The 20,971-nt window shown below is 47.2% G+C and overlaps 4 protein-coding genes across 9 annotated transcripts in view; 3 read left to right on the top strand and 1 right to left on the bottom strand.

Annotated features, from left to right (window-relative positions):
• Positions 1-2,573, top strand: part of PUSL1 (pseudouridine synthase like 1) — a 23,397-nt gene extending 20,824 nt beyond the window's left edge. For both annotated transcript variants that reach the window (XM_084494967.1, XM_084494966.1), the window contains 2 exons: positions 1,975-2,137; positions 2,432-2,573. In XM_084494967.1, coding sequence (XP_084351093.1) covers positions 1,975-2,137; positions 2,432-2,463 — 195 coding nt within the window. In that variant the 3' untranslated portion in view covers positions 2,464-2,573. The remainder of the gene's footprint in view (positions 1-1,974; positions 2,138-2,431) is intronic.
• Positions 2,513-10,638, top strand: LOC311422179 (lysophosphatidic acid receptor 6-like). Of its 5 annotated transcripts, none has more exons than XM_084494963.1 (6): positions 2,513-2,647; positions 3,465-3,667; positions 3,838-3,930; positions 4,385-4,529; positions 6,899-8,176; positions 8,962-10,638. In XM_084494963.1, the coding sequence occupies exon 5, from the start codon at positions 7,105-7,107 to the stop codon at positions 8,164-8,166; it is 1,062 nt and encodes a 353-aa protein (XP_084351089.1). In that variant the 5' UTR covers positions 2,513-2,647; positions 3,465-3,667; positions 3,838-3,930; positions 4,385-4,529; positions 6,899-7,104; the 3' UTR covers positions 8,167-8,176; positions 8,962-10,638. The 5 variants fall into 5 exon arrangements, with proteins under 5 accessions (XP_084351089.1, XP_084351090.1, XP_084351087.1 ...); XM_084494964.1 differs by lacking the exon at positions 2,513-2,647 and adding an exon at positions 2,673-2,913; XM_084494961.1 differs by lacking the exon at positions 2,513-2,647 and adding an exon at positions 2,673-2,913 and having other exon boundaries at positions 3,059-3,667.
• Positions 10,545-19,064, bottom strand: INTS11 (integrator complex subunit 11). The gene is made up of 17 exons (XM_084494959.1): positions 18,894-19,064; positions 18,462-18,559; positions 17,819-17,892; positions 17,333-17,561; positions 17,118-17,216; positions 16,985-17,019; positions 16,144-16,282; positions 15,189-15,253; positions 14,440-14,629; positions 14,044-14,127; positions 13,851-13,940; positions 13,112-13,274; positions 12,837-12,944; positions 12,130-12,191; positions 11,900-12,042; positions 11,236-11,365; positions 10,545-10,731 (listed from the first exon to the last, which is right to left on the bottom strand). The coding sequence occupies exons 1-17, from the start codon at positions 18,919-18,921 to the stop codon at positions 10,666-10,668; spliced, it is 1,803 nt and encodes a 600-aa protein (XP_084351085.1). The 5' UTR covers positions 18,922-19,064; the 3' UTR covers positions 10,545-10,665.
• On the top strand, positions 19,063-20,971 carry CPTP (ceramide-1-phosphate transfer protein). Its single transcript, XM_084494968.1, has 2 exons — positions 19,063-19,373; positions 19,469-20,971. Exons 1-2 carry the CDS (start codon positions 19,252-19,254, stop codon positions 19,989-19,991), a joined length of 645 nt encoding a protein of 214 aa, XP_084351094.1. The 5' UTR covers positions 19,063-19,251; the 3' UTR covers positions 19,992-20,971.

Raw genomic sequence — 20,971 nt, 5'->3', positions numbered from 1 at the left:
GTGTGGGAGGGTGGAAAGTTTTTTTGTTTTCCACAACCTCCGTCCTTGCAGGCTGAGTGGTAAAACCAAGAGCCATATGTTCCTGCTCTGCCGCGTGGCACCGGGCCCAGCAAAGACCGCCTGGAATTTTACTTTCTGGCTTCAGAGCATGAAGCAGCCCTCGACGTAGCACAAAGGAGAGCTGGGCAGACCTGCTGCAGCGACGCAGGCACGGCTGCAGGATCTCTGTCATGCTGACTGGCCTCCCCTGGGATTCCTTTGAAATAACTCCCGTGGGGTTTTCGCTGCTGTCCTCAGGGGAGGTGGCTGTCCCCGCAGCTTCGTGGATCAGGAGCTGGCTGTTCCTGGCCTGGCCACGGTCACACTCTGGAGACAGAGTAGGCAAGAGGAGGACTTGTTTTTGGAGGAGAGAGGGGGTGTTTTGTGGGAACAGCGAGCAGCTATTTTTTATTCTGTTTTGACAAACCAAGTTCGTTTTTATCCTGTGCCAAGCGCTGCTCTGTAGGCTCTCTGACAGTGGGTGTCTGGATCTGAGCAGGGGAAGGACGACAACATGCTTGAGAAGGCTGGGTGTGCAGCAGGGATTTGCTTCATCAGATGCTCTGGTGACAAGGAGAAAAGGCTGCTAACCCATTTAATGCATTAGACTGGAAATGCAGCTTCGTGATGCTGTGCAGAAGGAAACAGCTACCAGCAGCACGGAGCCTGATGCCCTCTGCGAGCACAGCAGCAGCCTCGGTGCCAGCTGGCAGCCTGTCGGGGCAGCAGGAACAGGCTGTGCTTGGTGAGCTCGCCCTCTTCTACCTGGGCATCTGCTTCTGCGCTCTGTCACCGAGGGGGAACGAGGCTGGTTGTGTAGCTGCTGCCTGACGTGGTGCCATCCGGAGGCTTTTGTAAAAAGAAAAGGGTTAAAGAGCCTCAGGACCTGTGGGTGTTGCTTTTCCCTGCACGCAGGGCTAGCCGAGCCCGTGGTCATTTCAGCTGCCTGCCCTTAGTCTGCGTGTAGCTCACTGAGACATCAAAGCTGAAGGCACAGCATGCAATGACCTCTAGTGAGGGGTGGGTAAAACAACACATCAGGGATCTGTGCTGCTTCCCTGTGCCACCAGAACGGCCCAAAGGTGCGCTCCTGGCACAACCCCGTGCAGCAGGTGAGCAGGTGCCAAGTTTGTGCTAAGCCAAGGCTTGGAACTGCTGCAGGGAAGGGAAGCTGGGACATGCAGAGGTGTTCAGAACCCCACCTCGATGCCTTGGGGGCGTCGGGTGGGTTGTCTCACTCGGGGTGTTGGTTTTTTTTTCTTCTTTTACATTTTCGGCTTTTTTTTTTCTTTCCACGGTCCCCCCCACCTGGAAAGAGTTACGTATGTGTTAAGGAGCTGTGAACCCAGCAGGCATGTGTGAGCTTCCTGCCTCGGCCGGCCGCGTGGGTGCTGCTGCTGGCTCTGAAAGCAGCCGGCCCCTGCTCAGCTCTTCCCACGTGCGATGCGAGCGAGCCTCCCTCCCGGGCAGAGCAGTGGTGCTGGAGGTTGTGTTCCAGGCCCTCATCCCATCCTTTACAATGCCCACAGCTGTAGGGAGGGAAGAATTACAACAAGCAGAGTCATTTTGCCTGTTGTTTACCTTCCCTGCCACCAGCTTTGTCCCCAGAAGATGCTGTGGCAGCGCCCACTGCAGGCACAGGACCCGAGCTGCCTGTGCGATCCCTGCTCAGAGTGGAAAGAAATCCACCCCTGCGGGGTGACCACAGCTGCTGGGGCGTGCTCAGGGACTAGGAGCGTGGTGATTGGGATCCTGTGCTGTGATTGGGATCCACCAGTGGCATCTAAAAGAAGGGCCAAAGCATCCTTCGTGTGTCCTTAACGTCCATCTGGAGCAGGAGCAAAGCAGTGGCACTGGGAACAGCTGCCCATGGGGGGACAGTTGAGGAACCCCAGCAGAGGAAGGAACCTTCTCAGCCACGTTTTGTCTTTCCAGGTCCGCAGGATGGTTGGGGCTCTAGTGGCAGTCGGCCAGGGGAAGCTAACGCCTCGCCAGATAAAGGAGTTGCTGGAGCTAAGAGATGCACGGGCTCTTCCACCGCACGCCATGGCTCCGCCGGCTGGACTCTTCCTAAAATGCGTGGACTACAATGAAGCCGGTGGGTGACGTCCGGGAACGGCAGGTGGGGACTTTGTGGGAGGCAGGCCTGATGCCCAAGGGAGCAGAAATGCCCCCGTCCCCCTGGGGCTGACATCCCGTTTCTCTGCTGCTTGCTTTGTCGTAGCAGTGACCCTTCCTGCCGTCCCCCTTCCCCCTGCACATCCCCACAAACACCTCGCCAGCGGTGTGGAGGGAGCCCAGGCAGGGAAAGACCACAGATTTGAAGTGCTTCCCGTGCCATGTTTTCCCCTAAATCAATGGTTTTTATTTATTCTTTCATTTTTTTTCTCAGATTTGCACACAACAAGGGCCCCAGGAGAGTAGGAGCTGTGTCGGATACAAGTGTCTGAAGGACTGTCGGTGTGGAGGTGGCGCTGAGGTCTGCAGGGCACACAGTGTGGTGGTGGCTCAATAAACATCCCTGACTGCCCGCAGCCATCTGCCATCGTTTGTTCTCACTCTCCGAGACTGCCAAGGGGAAAGGAAGGACAACTTGGTTCTGCTTTCAGTTAACTGCTTTTTTGTCTTTTTTTTTTTTTTTTCCCTGTAATTCTGGTGCAGGCCCAGCGCTCAAACATGTGGGAGGAGCGGGGCTGCTCCCTGTCATTTGTTTTCTTCTGCGGTGTGTGTGCGGGGAGGATGCAGGCTGAGGACGGAGGCGGACGTCGCGTTTCCTTTCTGCCCCTCACCTCTGTCACCCTGCCTCTGAGCAGCACAGTGGAAGGGCCGAGGGCTGCTGCTTCACACAGTGCCTTACAGAAACCACCTCCGAAAGTACGAGCCGTTTCCTCCCCTCAGCTGTCACTCTTTCCTTGAACCACGGCGGCTTTCACAGCGCCCCACTACACTCAGTCACGTCTGCGCGGTTCGGATGTGACGGGCTTCAGAGGTCACCTCAAGCCAGTTTTGTCTGTAGCAGGAACGGAGCTGTCTCACCAAGGGAAATAGTCACAGCTGGGGCTGCAGGGCCTGGGGCAGTCATCGGGGTGGCTCGGCCCCATCGGGGGCTAACAGTAGCCAGAAGGTGGCTGCTGGAGCCCCGCTGGGCTCCGTTTGCTGGTTGCCACTCTTGAGTCTTCCCCAGCTGGTGCAGAGCATCCCGCGGTGCCCTGCGGGCTGTGGGGCCTCGTGCAGGGCAGGGGCAGAGGGAGCTGGTTTGTGAGTGGGCTGTGTCCTTTTCTGTTTGTTCTTTGGTTTTGTTGTGTTTGGGTGGTTTTTTTTTTGTGCCCAAGCAACAAAATGTGCGTTGGGTAATGTGCTTTGTGTTTTTTTTTAATCGTGAATGACACCAGAATTCTGTCTGTTTGGGTTCTAAAATGACTCAGAGTGGTGGGTTCCAGGAAAGAGGATGAAAGTCTTGACTTGTGAAGTTTCCAGAAGAAACGATACCTGATTCAAACACTGCCCTGCAGTGGAAGCAACGCACAGCTCGGATGCCTGGCACCACTATAATTAGTCTCTGCTTCATCCACGAGAGGAGAACTAGAGAAAGCCGAGCAGTTTGTCAGAGCAGACGGCCCTGTTAGTGGTAAGAGGACGTTTCTTTGTGTGGCAATTCAAAGTGATGCAGGCTCCTGCACTCGGGGAAATAAAGGAGGGAGAAATGCTGACAACTGAGTGAAAGATGACAGAGCCTCCATGCAGTTTTCACTCCCTCCCTGTGGAGGATGCTGACTCTTTGCTGATTTATTTGCTCAGGGACCGAGCCTCTGAAGTTCTGGCATCTTTGGGAAATCCGGGGTCTCTGCCACAGAGAGCTGAGGCTGCCCTGCTGCTGGTGTGCCCGTTCTGGTAAGGCCTCGCCAGGGGTCGGGGTGGGGTAACGTGCTGCAGGGCTTCTCACCACAAGCCGTGGAGCTCGCCCAGCTGCGCTCCAAACCCTGACGTGTGCCCACGTTTTCAGAACCCAGTTTGCCTGAAAGGGAATGGCAACTCACTCTTGTTCTTCTTCCCGGCGAGGGGAAGTGAGAGCACAGCCACCGGCCTGCGTCAGGGCCTCGCCTGGGCTGCAGCTCTGGTACCTGCTCCGGGGGGCAGGGAGTGACCGGGGGTGGCTTTGGGGCGCAGCTTGGGGCCCTAAATCCCCCTGCAGCAGGTAGGTGGAGAGAACCCCAGCACGCACCAGCGCTGGCCCCGTGCTGTGCCCTCAGCCCCGCTGTGTGTGGGAACGCTTTGCTAGAGGGATGACTGCCCGGGATGTCAGTGACGGCTTCTCATCTGCGCTTCCTGTGGTTTCTCTCTGCAGCTCCGCCGTGTGCCGGGCAGGGCAGGTTGCTCTGGTGTTAAAATTACACCGAAGAGCTGCGCGGTGACCTCGGAGCTGCAACTCTGGAGAAGCTTCACTCAACTGCAGCTTTTGCACAAGAGACGATGGCCTGAGCTGAGCGCTGGTAAGTTGCCTTTGCAGTTAAATTGATTGTGAGGCTTTACAGGGCAGAAGGCTGAAGCAGCCTTCACATTTCAGGTGTTAGGTGAGCTGCCTCCTACTGCAGGCTCAGGCACCACGGCGTTTTTTTAAGCTGCAGAAGAAAAGTACCTGCTGTTGAGTTTTCTGCAAATGTTTCCCATCTTTTGGTTCTGTTAAAAACCTGTTGTGCCCATGGGCTTATTTATCTAAGCCGGTTAAGTGAGCAACCCAGGCACAGCCTCCAGGCAGCAGGCTGGAGGTGGTGGTCACTGGCTGGCCCTGCAGTTAGCACAAAGAACAGCAGTGTTTTTTTGCTTCTTTTTTTCCTTAAATCCCAGAGCAACTGTTAAAAAAACAATCCAGAAGACTTTTAATTGAAATTAACATCGTAAAATGCAGTCCGTAGATACGTCTGTACAAACTGGAATGCTGAATCAGTTCTTTAGGGTCCATTGTTAATACTTGAGCGTTATGATCAGGGGTGTTTTGTGTTTTTTTTCCTTTTGTTGTTGTATTACCAATTGTTTTCAGTTGATTGGGTTTGGCCACACAATACAGGGTTAGTTCTGTCTTTCTGTTTGTTTGGCAGCGACACTTTAAAGCCAAACTCAGAAAAACTGTACTTGACTCAGAGTTGAAAGGGAAGAAAAGCTTTGTTTTTATAAGAATAATAGTCAAGGCAATGCACCCAAAATCCAGTGTAAACTTTCATGTATGCTTTGCTGTATTTCTGTAAATCAAGTAACTTTGTAGAGGAGCAGAGGTGCTTCTGGGTTGTCTAGAAGAAATATCAGAAGTAAAACAGGGAAAAAAAAATAATTTTTTTCAGGTGAAGCAAAGTTGGCATTGGAATTTGGTCAGACTCCTGGTTTTTAAAATTGTAGGTAAGGAAGTGGTACGGTGCTGTAAGAGATGAAATTGGCTCCATGCCTGCAAAACGCATGGGTACCCTGAGACTGTGTCACGTCTTTAACCTTTCTCATGGGAAATATTTTCAACCAGACGGATGTGCAGGGTGGTGTCCTGCAGTGCCTACTTGTTTAGCAATGGGTAGAAGACCAACTTGTGAAGTATTTTATGTCAGTGATTTTCTTCTCCCCCTCTTTCTTTCCCTTTTCCTGACTCCAGGTGCAGTTAAGCTCAAACGGGTGCTTGTTACCTGATGGGCTGCATCCAGGTGCAGTGGGTACTGGGGGGTACGGGTGTTTTCATACAGGCTTCCCTGTTACTTCCCTGCAGCTGAGGTATCAGAGTTGCTGACTAGCACATAAGGCAGGAGCTTTAGGGGATTTAGTGAGGGTACAGATGCTGAAAGGAAGCATATTAATGCTGTATCACTGTGCAAACACGTTCTTTGTGAGGCCGTGTGACTGCTCTGCAGGGGATGCGAGCGGCTCTGGGTTTTGGCAGTCCTTCTGCAATCTGATGTTGCCATCCTCCAGCACTTGGTCAGTACAAAGCATGCAAAAACTCATTTTGCCTGGCTTCTAGAGAATCTTGTGACGTATCTCCATAATGCCAGCAGGTGCTAGTTGGAAAAAAAGTCCTGTTTGTTTGTTTTGGAGTTGCTGGCTGATAATGCCTAGGGCTGTCCTCGTCTTGTAAGAAGCAGTCAGTCAGGCCCCTCTGCCCATTTTACAGGCTTCTGCCTTATCTTTCCCCAATTGCAACACTTTCCTTTGAACCTATAAAAGGTAGATGTCTGGGGGCTTTTGCTCTGGAAAAAATGAGAAAAAAGCTGTTCCAAGTTCTGTGCCTGATGTGGTGGCTTAGTGTTTGCCTGGCTTTATATTAGTTTTCCTTTGTATGCAAATCCCTTTCTATTTGGTGAAAGACCATGGAGGAAGATGCATAGGGTTGCCTACCTGAAGTGAAACTGTTTTTTGCCTTTCTAACCTTCCAGTTACAGTGTCTGGTGCTTCTGACTGCACTACATAAACAAGTATTGGGAGGAAGTGCAATTTCAGCATTTCCTTTGGAAAGCACCTAACGACCTTTGTGTTCATCTTTAATGGCTCACCCTTAGACACTTCTTGGGTATTGGAGCTGGGATTAATTTTTTCCACTCCCTTTAAGGGCTTCTATTAAGTTGTCTATCTCTTGATTAGTTGCTCGGATTATTTTTAAATACATGACCAAAAAAAACACACTGCTGGAGTAGAGGTCTTGGGTTTGTGATGCGAGTGACCTGGCTGAGAGGCGCCCTACTGGTAACACACACACAAACCTGGCAGGGGCTCCCTTGTGTTCATTCAGCATTTCCATCTTCTGCTGATTTTAAATGCCAGTAAATAATTGGGCTACTTTGTAATTTTAAATGCTTATGTTTTTAAAAAATATTCTTTCTTTCAGCAACACCGCTTTCCATCTGACTTCACCAAGCACAGCTGCTTAAAACCAAGATTTCCCCAGCCTCACCATCTCTGCTTTGATTAGTGTTATTGCTTAACCACGTGAGATGAAATAAAGCCTCAAACTCAAGAACCTCGTGAGGTAAGGGATGGCTTAAGATTTTATCTGGTGTTGGATATTCTTACACCCCTTCTCCAACAGAAATCATGGCAGATATTGCCTGGACTGAAGGAATCTCCAATGAGACAGCTGGCAACAGCAGTTCCAAATTCAGCTTGGAAGCAGACTTCCAGTATCCCTTGTTTGTTGTCATCTACAGCGTTGTGTTTGTGCTGGGACTGGTAGAAAATGTCTTAGCTCTGTACCTCCTCTCTTGCAAAGTGAAGCACACCTCTCCTTCCTACATATACATGATTAACCTAGCCCTGGTAGACACCTTGTTTGTTTGCGTGCTGCCTTTTAAAATTAATTACCATCTGCATCGGAACGACTGGATCTTTGGCGATGTGGCTTGTAGGGTAACGGGCACGTTGTACTACATCAACATCTGCCTAAGCATCGCCTTGTTCACCTGCATCTGCATCGATCGGTACGTGGCGGTGCTGCACCCCTTCACCTACATCCAGATCAAGGCCGCCCACTACGTGGTGGTGGTCACAGTCCTGTGGCTGGTGGCTGTGAGCATCATGGTGCCGCTCGTCCTCGGCGGGCCCCTGCATAACAGGGGTGCAGGGAATGTGACAGCGTGCTTTGAGAACTTCACGACCAGCAGCTGGACTCAGCGCATGGCGCCTTACAACATCCTGGCCTTAGTTTTTGGATTCGTGATCCCCTTTTCCATCATTCTGATCTGCTACCCCCTGATCGCGAGGAGGATCTCCCGGATCAAGCACAGCATTCGCAAGAGGAAGGCGCTGAGGACCATCTACATCATCCTGTTCATTTGTGTTTTGTGTTTCCTCCCGTATCACCTCACCCACTTGCTCCACTTCTTGATGAGAATCCAGCTCATCCAGAACGAGGCGCTCACCATCCTGATCTACAAAATGCGGCGGGTCACCTTAGCCCTGGTGAGTTTCAACTGCTGCCTCAACCCCTTCCTGTACTACTTCACCTCCTCCAGCAAGCACTGGCGCTTCAACTTCAGGCTCAGATTCAGGACTAAAATGGTGTACACCATCTACGACCAGAAACTGGGGGAGTACTCCTACGTTTACAAACTGCACGAGACACAGGGAAATAAAAACCCCAGAACTGCTGTCAACTGACCTACTTAAGGTAAGTAGAGCATTTGTCTTTCCAATTGTTTTCAAGCCAAACCTGTGAAACCTGCCATTCTGTCAGGGTAGCACTGGAGGGAAGTGCCTCGCAGCTGTGTTTTTGTTATCCAGCTAGGACAGTACTGAGAGGAGCTGTGTTTGCCTGTAGTCCTAGACTGGATGTGGTGAGACGTACTGTGGTCATGTACGTTGGAGTTGGGGCCTCCTTTTGTTTCACTTTGGGGTTGGTAGAACACAGGGAAATGGTTACATAAAGGAAACCAGCCTCCTGCCTGGTGCTAACCCTGAAAGCTGAGAGGGTTCCTGCAGGCCTCCTTGGCTTTTCCCTTTTTTGGAGGGATCCTGTGATTTCGCCCTGGCTGCACACTGCAGTCAGCTGTGTTCACAAATGCCTACATTCCACAGCCAAATAAGGGCCTCTTCTTCCCTTCTTGTGAATAAGTTGATTGGCTTCCTGAGTGTTTGAGGACAGGGTTTCTAGCGTCACGTGCCTGTGGAGTCAGGCAGGACCTCTCTTCACACAATTTTAGAAGATGATAGACAAGTATTTAGCAGCGAAGCCTGTGCAGGACCACTGGTAAACAGGCTCCTCTCTCCCTAAAAACTCGATGAGGAAAGTTAACACAGGAGCTGGCCAAACTCCTTATGCCATGCAATTCTGGTTAAAGGTCAAAGCTTTTTTTTTTTTTTTTTTCTTTTTTCTTTTTTTTTTTTTTAAAGTGATTGTGTTGTATCATGAAATGATACACCTCACCTGTTTCTCCCTTTCTCATTTATTAACAGCATCACCCAACTTCAGAGAACAGCAGTTTTCCACCCTGTGAAGGATGAGACTTCATCATGACTGGAAAGAATTCATCATCTGGGGGTTATCAGTCACCAGAAAGCCACCGGCCTGGCCCAACAGCCAATGGTTGACTTGAAAGGATGCGATTTTGGTACCAGCCACACAGACTCACTGCTCTATTCCTTCCCATGCTGTGCCCAGACATTACCACAGTACGTATGCGTTACTGGCCTACAGGCACACAAGACTGCTGAGCAGATATGAGTGGAATGGAAATGGTTCTAGGCCTTGTTTCACAGCAGCGTGCTTAACCTCAGCACTGCTACAGCCATGTTTCACTTCAGTGCAAAATGCACACGATGTTGCACAGTGCCCTGGCACACTGCACAGCTTGGGTTGCCAACTTACGCTGTGCTGCTGGACGTGGAATAAGAAATGGCACAGACCTCAAAAGAGGTAGGGAGTAGGGTTGGTGTGGCAGAATGGCAGCAAGGAGAGTGGTCTCTGATGGCGTAATGTTGTAATAGGGCTAGAGCTTTGTCATTGATTGCTTTGTGTGTGCAGTATTACCTTTGTTACACTAAGGCTGGCTTGCTTTGCTTATTGCCACGTGCAGTTTGAGTCCAGGTCGCACACACACCCGTTAGTGGTGGGCCAGCCACTGCCCATCAACATGCAGCAACAACTGATCTAGAGCAAGGCCTCTCCCTCTCTGGATTTTGCTCGTCTTGGAGAATTTTTTTTAAAATATCATCAAGAAAACATGCTCAAACTTTTAAATTATCACCCATAATGATTTTTGTATTCATCTGCTTGGCAAGGCTTGGTAAGACTGCTACTAAATCCTTGCTCTTGAGCATTTTGATAAATTATCTTGTATTTTTCATGAGAGACTATTAGTTTTGTCCCATTCATAGGCTTGGGAGAACTTCCTAGCACTAAGGGAAGTTCTCTAAGTACAAATTTTATGGTATTGGGAGAGGAGGAGAATTTATTAGACTGCATCTAGGAAGTGCAGTTTTCTTTAAGGCCTAGCAGCCATTATTATCCATACTTCCCGCAATGAAAGTAAAGCTGCTCGGTAAAAAGCACATTTAGAGCTTTATTACTCTTGTCTATATTAAACTTGTGCTTTGCATTGCAGTTGTGAAGCTCTGAAAGCTCCATTTGTTGACCTCTCAGGCCTACTCAAGTTCTGGGTTTGTATTATTCCCCTATCAGGGAGGTGTAGGGCTGCCTGATGATAACCCTGTGTGGCACATCAGGGACTCCCTGCCCACAAAGCTGCAAGCTGAGGGAGCTGTTTTGTCCTGTGTACACGGTCCAGGATTTAGTTGAGTGCAGGAGTGGGGTCAGTGCGTGGCTGTTGTTTCCACTTATTTTTGTGATCCCAGTGGGAGCAGCATTGCTGAGGTTTTAAAGAACATGAGCTGTGGGAGTAAAGAATGCTGAATATCTCTTACCTTACTGTGTAAGCAGCACCAAGCTTGTTCCTCAGGACTCCGAAAGAGGTTGCAGCGACGTCCGGGACAGGTTTCTTGGGAGGACTGCAGCACTGATGAACACTGTACACACTCACTGCAGCTATAAACAATCACTGTAATTCCTTTATTAAAACAAAACCAGAAAAACATTTTATAATGTAAACAAAATAAAATCTGAATTTCTCTGAAGCATCACTCTGCCTGCTGCTCTGTTGCTCAGGATGTACTCTGTGGCAGTCCCTTTTTCAGAAGGGATGTGAGGTAGCTGCCTAGTTCTTCATCCTAAAGGAAAGAAAAAACAGAATGAAAGACATCTTCCAGTTGACTCTTTCCTATCTGGGGCAATAAATTAGAATCTGCTACCTAGAAATAGACTAAAATAATTTCTGGACCCAGCAACATCAGTGTTTGAAAATGGAAATGCATTTCAAGGTGTTCTTTCAAACTTATCACTGTAAAGTCTCCCCTCGTCAAAGAGAACCTCTTCGAGATCTCTTTTCAGAATAAATTTTTCATGAAAGCAAAGAATAAAGAACCACTGAAAACACTTAAAATTCAGCCATAGAAATTCTGCTTTTAAAGAAAACACGATGTCTAATTTTACCATGAATTAGTGCTAGCTGGCTTTCTGCCTGTTGTTTACATTTTATACCTGCATTATAACGCACCCACACACTGCATCGCACTACCTTTGCAGTAGCAACCTACCTTTTAGGCCAGTTTTGGCCTGTAAGACATTAAGACTAGTCAGAGTTGCTGGAACAGTGTGTTCGTGGGTGTTCCTACCTGGTATGTCCAGGATACGAGCAGAACTTTGGTTCCTTGATCCTCAGAGTGTGCTGTAGCTTGGATAAGAATGGACTCGACTGTTATCGAACCGTCAGGGAGATGCTGCACTGAGTAATCCTTCAGGACCCTGGTAAGATAAAAGGGATTCCATTTATTTTGGAGGGGATGTGCACACACGCTGAACACCCCTGTGTGTTAAATCCCCCAAAGCAGCATGGTGTTACTGCTTTTAGCTGCATTTCTGAGCATCACCCCCACCCAAACAAGACAGAAGGGGCTAATTTAGTTGTCTTGATCCTGTGCTTACTGGTCTCCCTGCAAAAGCAGGGCTAACTCCAGCTACACAAGCAGCAGTGACAGCAGCAAATCAACAGAAACAAACATTTCCAGCGGACTGCACTAGTTTGGCGAAGACCATGAATGCATATGCTGATTACCCGCCTCTGCTACTGACAGGTAACCTCTGTTCTGGTTATATTTGTTAAACAGGCTGAAATCTACAGCAGTTAAGGCTTCTGGGCTGCAAAAAAACTTTCTCTTAACTCTATATGGCACAGCTGACAGGGCAGAAAGAAGGACGCACTCATTCTGCCTGTTAAGAATGATAAAATCATTCATCCCTAGAGGAAAAAAAGCCAAGCACAGCGAAGAAGGGCCTTACCCTTTGAGATGGTTATATACACGAAGCACTGTCTCATGTTCTTTCCGTGGATCCTGAATGTGAACGCGGCAGGTGAAACGCAGCTGATGTTCTGCAAGACCCAGCTCCTTCAGAGCCTGCTCGGAAGAAACCAGCCGGAAGCTCTGCAGAGGAAGAGCACAAATCCACTGTCAGATACTTCTCTGTGCATGCTGTGGTTTTATTCTCCCCTTGCGGTCCATGTTACTTACGTTATCCTTCATAATTAACGTGCCATGCATGAGCTTTGGCTTCTTGACATCTGGTAAGAGCCCTAAACCAAGGCCAATGGAAGAGAAAGACAACAGGGTTAATCATTTGTGCTTGCTTTTCACACATTTTAGACAACTGCTATGGGACTTAATGGATCAGATCTCCAAGTCCCTGCTGAGGTTCACAGACTAAGACTTCACATCTTCATTCTCCTGTTCTTTGTAAAACAAAGCACACGGTGCTTACATCACTGTCAGTGCTCCAGCTAGAGGTAAGAAACAACGTCCAGTAATACAGATCAGCTGCCTCTCCCCACGTCACTTCCTGGTAAGAGAGGCTTTAAGAATTTTCTTACACTGGATTTATGAAAGGAATTCCAGTTTTCACAGACCTAGCTAGTAAAAGCATACCTGGACTTTGTTTTCATAACAAACGAACAAACAGCAAACAAGGCAGTTCCATTAGTTTTGTGCTGTCTTTTCAGGTGTTTTTTTTTTGGCATTTTTTACAGATGTGCACAGCAGCCCTTTCATTTCCCAGAAAGCCCTTCTCAACCACCAAGCACTGGTAAAACGTTCTTACAAAGAAGCTGTTAATCACCACTGCTCCTGCATCACCATTTCCACCTAACACAAGTACTATACAAACACACTGCAGTGCAGTGGCTGGGCACGAAAGCTGGAATTCCTGGCCGAAAATGCGTTACCTATCGCTGTTTCTCTCTTCAGGAGTCCCAGGGATATGTCTACTGGAATGCTTGGATTGGTGAATATTGTCGTGGTCTCTCCATTTGCAGGCATGTAACAGCTGACATCTGCAACATAAACAATGTCAGAAGGGCTGCAGCAGCGTTTCCCATCCCAGCCTGTCCTGTACACTGCACTATTCCTAACTCTGCTGAGGTCCCTTGGGTTAATTATGGGAATTTAAAGCTCTCATTCTTCTTCTTTCTACTCTTTTCAGCACCAATGCTGTACGTACGAAATTCCTGTTCTATTTTCTGCTTCAGAAACTCCATTTTCTTTGCTTCACCATGGACCAGCAGAACATTGCGCGGCTCAGCCTGGCGAATCAGCTGCATTATTCCCTTGGCATCTGCATGGGCGCTGAAGGACATGTACTCCACCTGCATCTTTACCTCCAGCTGCAAGAGAAAGAGGTGGGGAGCACAGGCTTTGAGAATCAGCAACCACTTTGGCTTGTCACAGCTCGTATACCCCACATGAACAGACACAGACCATATTTATTTTAAAGAAGGAAGCAGATCAGCTGCACTGGGAAATGATGTTGGAGAAACCTGCTTATCAGCAGCCTGAATACCATACAGAAAAGTTCTCAATAAGTTTTAAAGCTAAACTGCAGAGTTCCAAAGCAAAACACTTGTTGCACATTTGCCAGAAGAAATCAATACTGAAGTACACTTGGGATCAGTTTCAAAATCCCCTTCTGCATGAAAGCGTATCATTGCCGTCTATCTGACTAATCAAGCCTACTATAAATACTCCCCTGGCAAAATGTTGAGGCCAGTGAATTCTGAAGCAATAAAGTGGTAGGAAGAACAAAGAGAAGAAATCCTAGTTCCACTCTGATCAAAATGTTACTCAGGTATTTCCCATGTTGCATGCAGCATGTTCCCATTACAAGTATCTGCTGTCTAACTACCACCTCAAGTTCCTAAAAGCTTTCCCCAGTGATCTGCCTCCTTGGGAGCAAAACTTACTATTTGTCTTCCCTCCATTTCCAGCTTGCGCTGTCCGCTCAGAATCTTATGGCCCACGGTTCCCTGCACACAGTAGCCTGGCATAATGACCTGAGAGGGAAACCAGAAAAACAACGCTGATAGAAGTTTCTGTTCTTACCATCTTATGTATGACATCAACGCAAAACCTTACGTGTTAAACTGAATTTCTTACCATATTCTTTTCGTTCCCTGCCCATTTCCTGAAGATCTGAAGGGATTGTCCTGCATGAAGCATACCAGGAGTTGCAAACACAACCTGGAATTCAAAGATGTGTCATGAATCACCACAGAAAAGTTGCCTTTTTTTTTTTTTTAATAAAAATAAAAAAAATACCATTACTTATATAAATATCCTAGAACTGCAGAGAGAACTCACTAATACCCATTATAGCACGCTTACTACAGCAAGGCTCCAACAGAGCTTTTTGCTATTTTATTGTATTAATGGGGTAGAAGATGCTTAGACTTTCATAGATTGCTTGGTTTGCCTAAACCAGGAACAGAGAGGTATAAAAACAGCTCCCTGACACCACAGATCTGCTCTACCCCCTCATTAATGCCCACCTACCATAGGTCCTGGGTTATCTGCGAAGGCCCGATCAAATGCTTTGATGTGCTTGAACTCAAACATGTTCCTCTGCACAAATGTTTTCCTAATTTTCTGATTAGTCCACGTGATGAAGAGCTTGTAATAATGGTTAGCCTTCTCTGTCAGTCCCGTGGAAAAATAAATTGGAGCCTTTAAATTCATTCTTTCCCTGTAGAAAGAAGAGATCCAGATCCACGAGAACCACATTAGAATCCTGGCTCTTCATGCTTAAGTCCATAAACCCACATAGCCACCAAAGATTTCTGCACAGAACATACTCCCAACAAACTAAGTCAGTATCAGGACAACGCTGTATCACTGGGCATTAACTTACCGTGGAGTCACCTTTAACCCGTTTCCACACATTGCTTATAAGAAAGTTTAATACTTCACTTGTTCATCCCATCTCCCTCCCATAAAAACAGTTTTACAATGTGGCAAAGCTGCAATCAAATTATTTGAAGGACAGTTGGGACCGAGTGTTTGGGGACAGAGCAGGGAATGATCCTTGTAAAGACAATGTTTAATTTACTGCTTAGAATCAGAAGCATTGGGAATAAGTGATACATGGAAAGAAACAGTTCTGCAACCACCACCATGAGCCAACATGAAGAGGAAAACTAAGGAGAGTATTTGTACCAAACAGATATGAAAGAATCATAGAAACCTGTCAGGACCACAGCATGAGGACACAAAAGAGGAACACACACTGAACAGCCTGCACTCACCAGAAAGTTTCCAGTAAAATGCAAAGCTCCTGGGCACGTCCAAGGGCAAATACTGGGATAAGAACCTGCAATTGAGATATGATTTAGTCTGTGAAACCGGTGAATTAGTTACACTTAAACTGGTAAAACTTTCCTGTGTTGCAAACTCCCATTCCTATTTGCAGATTGTGAAGGATTAAAATGACTTTTTCAAATGTCCTTTACTAGGCATGCTCTAAATGGGGTGGCAATGAAAAAGAGAATCCCAGACATTTTCTTTATGTTAGCAAAGACAGGGGCTAAGCTCTGAGAAACAGAAAAGTCTGACAAATCCTAAAACAATAACGGGACCTATGCAACTCACATCCATGTTGCAATGCTTTCATTATCTGTTCCATGTGCTTTGTGACTAGCTAAAGTTGTTCACATCAAATCACACGAGGCTGGAACAGGCTTACCCAGACAAAACAGCCACATGCAAGGCACTGAAGCATCATTTACTGCGTGGTAATTGCACTTGGAGGACTTCTATGGTAACAGGCAGCGTAACGCTGAACAGCACAAAGGAGAATACTGAACAGACAGACCTGACTGACTACATGGGAAATCAGTTTTGATTAAGCTTAAAAGCAGTAATTTGAGCAGTCATTCTCAATTACTTAGTTTATATGACTAAGAGGATGCTTCAGATACAAGAGACAAATAAAGTTAATTTTGCCTTCATCCTCCGTATCTGGAAACTGTAAGCAGAGCATTTCCCTTACTGCCTTATTCGTGCAGTTTGGTTTCCTTCTTGACACAGTTTAAGTGTTTAATACCCTCTCTTTTAAATTACTGATGGAGCAATATAAAAACTCCTTCAGTTTTTCACTGTGGTCATGCACAGATGCCCGAGTTGGTTAAACAGTTACACAGCGCTACAGAGATGAGAAGCTTCACAGAGAAAAAACACATCACTTGTATCAAAATGCTGTACCTTTCCTCCTCTTTCTACAGTCTCGTGAACTTTCTTCAAGAAGTCTCTTTCTCTGCAACGTTTGGAGTCTCTGATAGTTGTGGCATAGGTGGACTCAGTTATTAATAAATCTGGGCGACACTTATCAATCCAGGCGGCACTAAAACAAAAGGGATTTTTAAAAAGCCAATCAAATTAAGGGATAGTATCTAAATTCTCATCTGCAGGTCTCCAACCTGGGTGCAGAATATCACTAACTCCACTTGAACAAAGGAACACCAATGTGCATTGGCTTGGCCAAAGTCACCTCCGAGTTCCATGGCAGCACCAGGACTCCTCTTTACAGGCTGTGCTTTCTTTAAATTAATACAGCTCAGAATAGACACCGACTCCAGATTTTGAAAAACAAATTTTCCAGTCTATTATTTATTTTAAATGCATTAAAATATTATTCTAAATATCACAAATATGAAAATCTATCATACATGCCAGTAAAAATAAAATGAATGTTAAAGGTTGTGACTGGCACTTTCTTAAAAAGTAAACACATTAGAGAATACCACAGCAATAAGGCATTTCAAACACCTAAATCCAATTATTACGCAGCCTTAAAAATGGATTAATATGAGTACAATGGAGAAGATTACATTAAGGTCTATCCTGAGGAATCAATTTAAATCCGTTCATTCTCAGAATTCAAAATTGCATTTATCTTTCCAGCAAAGACACCAGTTAGTGTTCCAGTCTCCCATCAAACAACAAAGAATCAATGCTGATAAGCCCCTACGTACTAACAGAAGCTATGGTAAAACTGTCCTGTCTGAAAGAGATACAATTCATAGAAACCCAGCTTCCTACTTACCCTAAATGTCTGTCTGGTGTCATGTTGTAATCACCCTAACGAAAGAAGAGAAATCCATTTATATTCTCAAGGTAAGAGAGCAGGCTATTAAAAGGAGATGTGAGCATCCACAAATGCTGTTGCACATACTTACAGTGTATACAACTGACTCGCATCCAACCTTAATCTGGAACATGGCTGCTCCTAGCACATGGCCTGCATAGTACGCCTTGATCTCCAACTCCTCATCCACCTGTACAAGCAAGCAAACACTGCTGTAGTGCAAAACCCTTTAAAAAATAAAATTACTCTGCCTTCCACAACGATTCGGTTGGTCTGATCCAAGACTATGCAGAAATGGTCATTTACCTGAACTGTCTGGTGAAGATGCACAGCAACCACTTTTTTCATACAGTCTTTAATCATTTGGGAAGTGAAGAAGTTAGTTTCCCCCTTCTTATCTACAGTTATTTTCCTATAGTCCTCCAGGAGAATAGGACAGATGGCCTTAGTGGGGTGCGTCATATAAATGGGCCCATCGTATCCGACCATTTCACTGAAATATGGCAAAGCTCCACAATGGTCCAAATGGAAGTGGCTGCAAAAAGACAGAAAGGATAAAAGAAATGTTACATGGGAATTTAGCTTGCCTGGTTCTCACATCTTGCTTCAGAATTTCAAAGCACTGCACAACACAGAGGAACTGACCAGAATATGAATGATGGAACTGCAACATGTTGTTTTTTTCCCTTCTTTGAAAAACAAAGAAACACACACACACACAAAACCAAAAACAAACAAACAAAAAAAACTTTCCTGTTTCCCATTTCAGTTGTGGTAAGGAAGCTTTCTCACCTGATGATCACACAGTCTAGGAAGTCAGTCAGCCTTCCATTCTGAGTGATGTAAGAAAAGTCAGGAAAACGCCTCTGCAAAGAGAAAAAAAGCAGGTTATCCACTACTAAACAAGGACAGTTAATATTAAATTATTAATTCACCAGAACAATAGCATAAACCATCTGCAGTACTGAACACATGCTGTAATCCATCTCAAGACAAAACTGCAACAGGTCGGAGACTACATTAGTGTACCTGATAGACACCCTACCCGTATGGAAGACCAAAAGCACCAGGAATGGAATGTTCACAGCTTGCTTAATATATATATTTTTTTCCTTCAGAGTCCACAACCCATGGAAAGAAGAGGGTTGGCTGGATGGGGGAACTTCCTATACCAGGAATACTTGAGGGGATGTACCTCTTGCACAAGAAAGCAAGATTCTGAAGGGGTGACACTTGTTCATTCTCAGCAACAGCTGACATATGTGCCCAATAACGTACACCCTGCTAACACTACCTACATATCATATAAGATGAATCAGGTCATGTTCAAATAATAATGAAGAGAGCAGGACAACAAAACAGGAGCCCTGCTGAGCGAGGACAGGCACCCCGCAGGTATCCCTGTACAACATTCAGGCTTCCCCATCATACTCACATCATCGTTGTAGCCCATGTGCATCCCACAGTCAAGCATAACATTCTTCCCCGCAATAGACACGAGGATACAGCTGCGCCCCACATCCTGGCCAGCCCCTGGACCAACAGAAAGACAGATCAGACACCTCTGAGAACATTTGGTCACTTCAAAGGACAAGCATTTAAAGGTCTGTACATGCTGTACAAAATCCTCTGCCCACTTCTGATGCGGGAAAAGGATTACAGCCTTCCTTCCAAGCAAGCAGGTCTGTCAGCAGATGGGAGCTGACTTGGCCTTGAGCTTAGGGGAGGGCACTGAATGTGTCTCTAGTGGCCTAGGACGTGTTATTTCTAATTATGAATGCTAACACCGATCCCCTTCCTTAAGAAAAGCACGGCACCCAGCGTCTCTCAGTTCTGATATTTCAGGCCTATTTCAGATTGGACTTACCCAAGGGCGTGACCTTTATCTCAGGCATTTTAACCACCTCTAGATCCCAAATTATGCAGGAATTATACTGCCGACAACAGGATCCGCACAGCAAGGAGAAGCCGCAGCGAGCCTCAGCGCCGCCATTTCCCCCCGCCTCTCACCCAGGAGGCTGAAGCGGGGGCCGGCCTTCACCCTAGAGGGTAAAAATAAATAAATAAATAAATAAAATCGGAAAGCACGAAGCGAACTGAAGGCGAAATCACCCCTCCTTCAGCAGGGGGCGGCCGGGCAGGGCCGGGGCTCGGCGCCTCAGCAGCTCCGCGCACGCCCGGCGGAGCCCAGCCCATGGCGGCGGCGGCGGCGCCCGGCCGAGAAAATGGCGGCAGCCGCGGGCGCCTTCAGCCTGAGGGAGGTGCTGAGCGCCTTCCAGGCGGCCGTGACGGAGCGCAGGGAGGTGCTGCTCGGACCCTACCTGCGGGGCTGGAGGGGGCTCGTCCGGTGAGTTAGGAGGTGGGGAAGGGCTGGGGGGAGCCGCTCGCTGATGACCCCGTGGTTTTTGTTTTGTTTTGTTTTGTTTTACCCCCCGCCGGCAGGTTCCTCAACAGCCTGGGCGCCATCTTCTCCTTCATCTCCAAGGACGCCGTGGCTAAAATACAGATCATGGAGAGCTACTGCGGCGGAGAGAGGCAGGAGGAGTACCGCACGCTGCAGTCCATGGTGGCCTACGAGCTGGCCAGCGGGCTGGTGGACATCCAGAGGCGGTCGGAGCATCCCGACTCGGGCTGCCGGACCGTGCTGCGCCTGCACCGGGCCCTGCGGTGGCTGCAGCTGTTCCTGGAGGGGCTGAGGACTGCCCAGGAGGACTCCAAGACGTCCACCATCTGCACGGACTCCTACAACGCCTCCCTGGCCGCCTACCACCCCTGGGTCGTTCGCAAGGCCGCCACGGTGGCCTTCTGCGCGCTGCCCTCGCGCAACGCCTTCCTGGAGATCATGAACGTGGGCACCCCCGAGGAAGCCGTCGTCATGCTGGGCGATGCCTTGCCCCACATCTCCAGCGTCTACGGGATCACCGAGGAGCTCTACGCCCAGCACAAGCTGCTCAACCTCCCTTGACAGGAGGAGGTTAAACAGCAATGCCATGTCCTGACAGATGAACCAACTAAAAACTGTGTTTTCCTGTGCACAGAATGTGTTTTCCTGTGCACAGAAACATCAGAATCTCTGTCCCTTGGTCACTCTCCCTTTCCTCTTCCCCCAGGGAGCTGACAAAGCTATTCAGGATGCCTCATGCTATAACAAGACAAAAATGCACTAAGAAATACATACATAAGTATATATGTCATTGCTTCAGCTCTACAGGGAGGGGGAGAAAAGGTCTATGCACATGCTTGAGAGAGTTCTCTTTTCTCCCTGGATTCACCTTCAGCTCTCCAGCTAGGCTGGAATGCGGGGCTTTAATTTATTTGTAAGCTAAACCAACAGCCTCTGAGCAGCTACAGCCTTTGGTGCTCTCACAATTATTGGTGTAACTTCCTAATAGGATATCCAAACACATTCACACTACATGTGACCTCACATCCGAAAGGGAGGTTTAGTTGCTATGTTGTGAAAATTCCTCTTCTGCTAAAACCACCTTAAAATGATTACATGTTTACATAGGATAAATTCATGCATTAAAATGGAGCGATTCCATGTTGTAAACTACAGAATACCTCTTGCTGGGCTTTCCGTACTTTCTGATAAAGATGGAGCTGGTATTTCATCTGTGTAATGTGTTAAATGCCATAAATTATGTCAAATAGTGTTATGTGTCAAATGAAAAAAAACGTTTGATTTCTCGTGGGTTTAATGCACAAACGGTAGGATGACAATGTGGAAAAATTCCGTTTTCTTCCCTGTCACTTTCGTTCTCGTCTATTCCTCTTGTGAGATAAAAGTTAACATTGAAAATGAACTTAAAATGAACTTGAAATTAAAGAATCAAAAACTTTCTTAGCAGGGAAAAACTGTTGTACATTTATTGCCAGTCATTTTGTGCTAAGTGTGCTTCAAGTAAAATACAGACCTTATCAGTCTGCATGCTCACATTTAAA

This window comes from Aythya ferina (assembly GCF_964211825.1).
Source record: "Aythya ferina genome assembly, chromosome: 21".
NCBI classification, from domain to species: domain Eukaryota; kingdom Metazoa; phylum Chordata; class Aves; order Anseriformes; family Anatidae; genus Aythya; species Aythya ferina.
Note: the sequence above shows the minus strand (reverse complement) of the source record. Positions and strands in the feature narration are given on the sequence as shown.

Excerpts from the sequence above, each read along its gene's own strand:
- LOC311422179 (XM_084494963.1), top strand. The coding sequence starts at position 7,105 with ATGGCAGATATTGCCTGGACTGAAGGAATCTCCAATGAGACAGCTGGC.
- INTS11 (XM_084494959.1), bottom strand. The coding sequence starts at position 18,921 with ATGCCTGAGATAAAGGTCACGCCCTTGG. Across the intron at positions 14,128-14,439 it reads CAGATAACCCAGGACCTATG|GTTGTGTTTGCAACTCCTGG; the intron begins GTAGGTGGGCAT and ends TTTGAATTCCAG. Across the intron at positions 12,192-12,836 it reads GAAGAGAGAAACAGCGATAG|GGCTCTTACCAGATGTCAAG; the intron begins GTAACGCATTTT and ends GCCTTGGTTTAG.
- CPTP (XM_084494968.1), top strand. The coding sequence starts at position 19,252 with ATGGCGGCAGCCGCGGGCGCCTTCAGCCTGAGGGAGGTGCTGAGCGCC. Across the intron at positions 19,374-19,468 it reads GGCTGGAGGGGGCTCGTCCG|GTTCCTCAACAGCCTGGGCG; the intron begins GTGAGTTAGGAG and ends CCCCGCCGGCAG.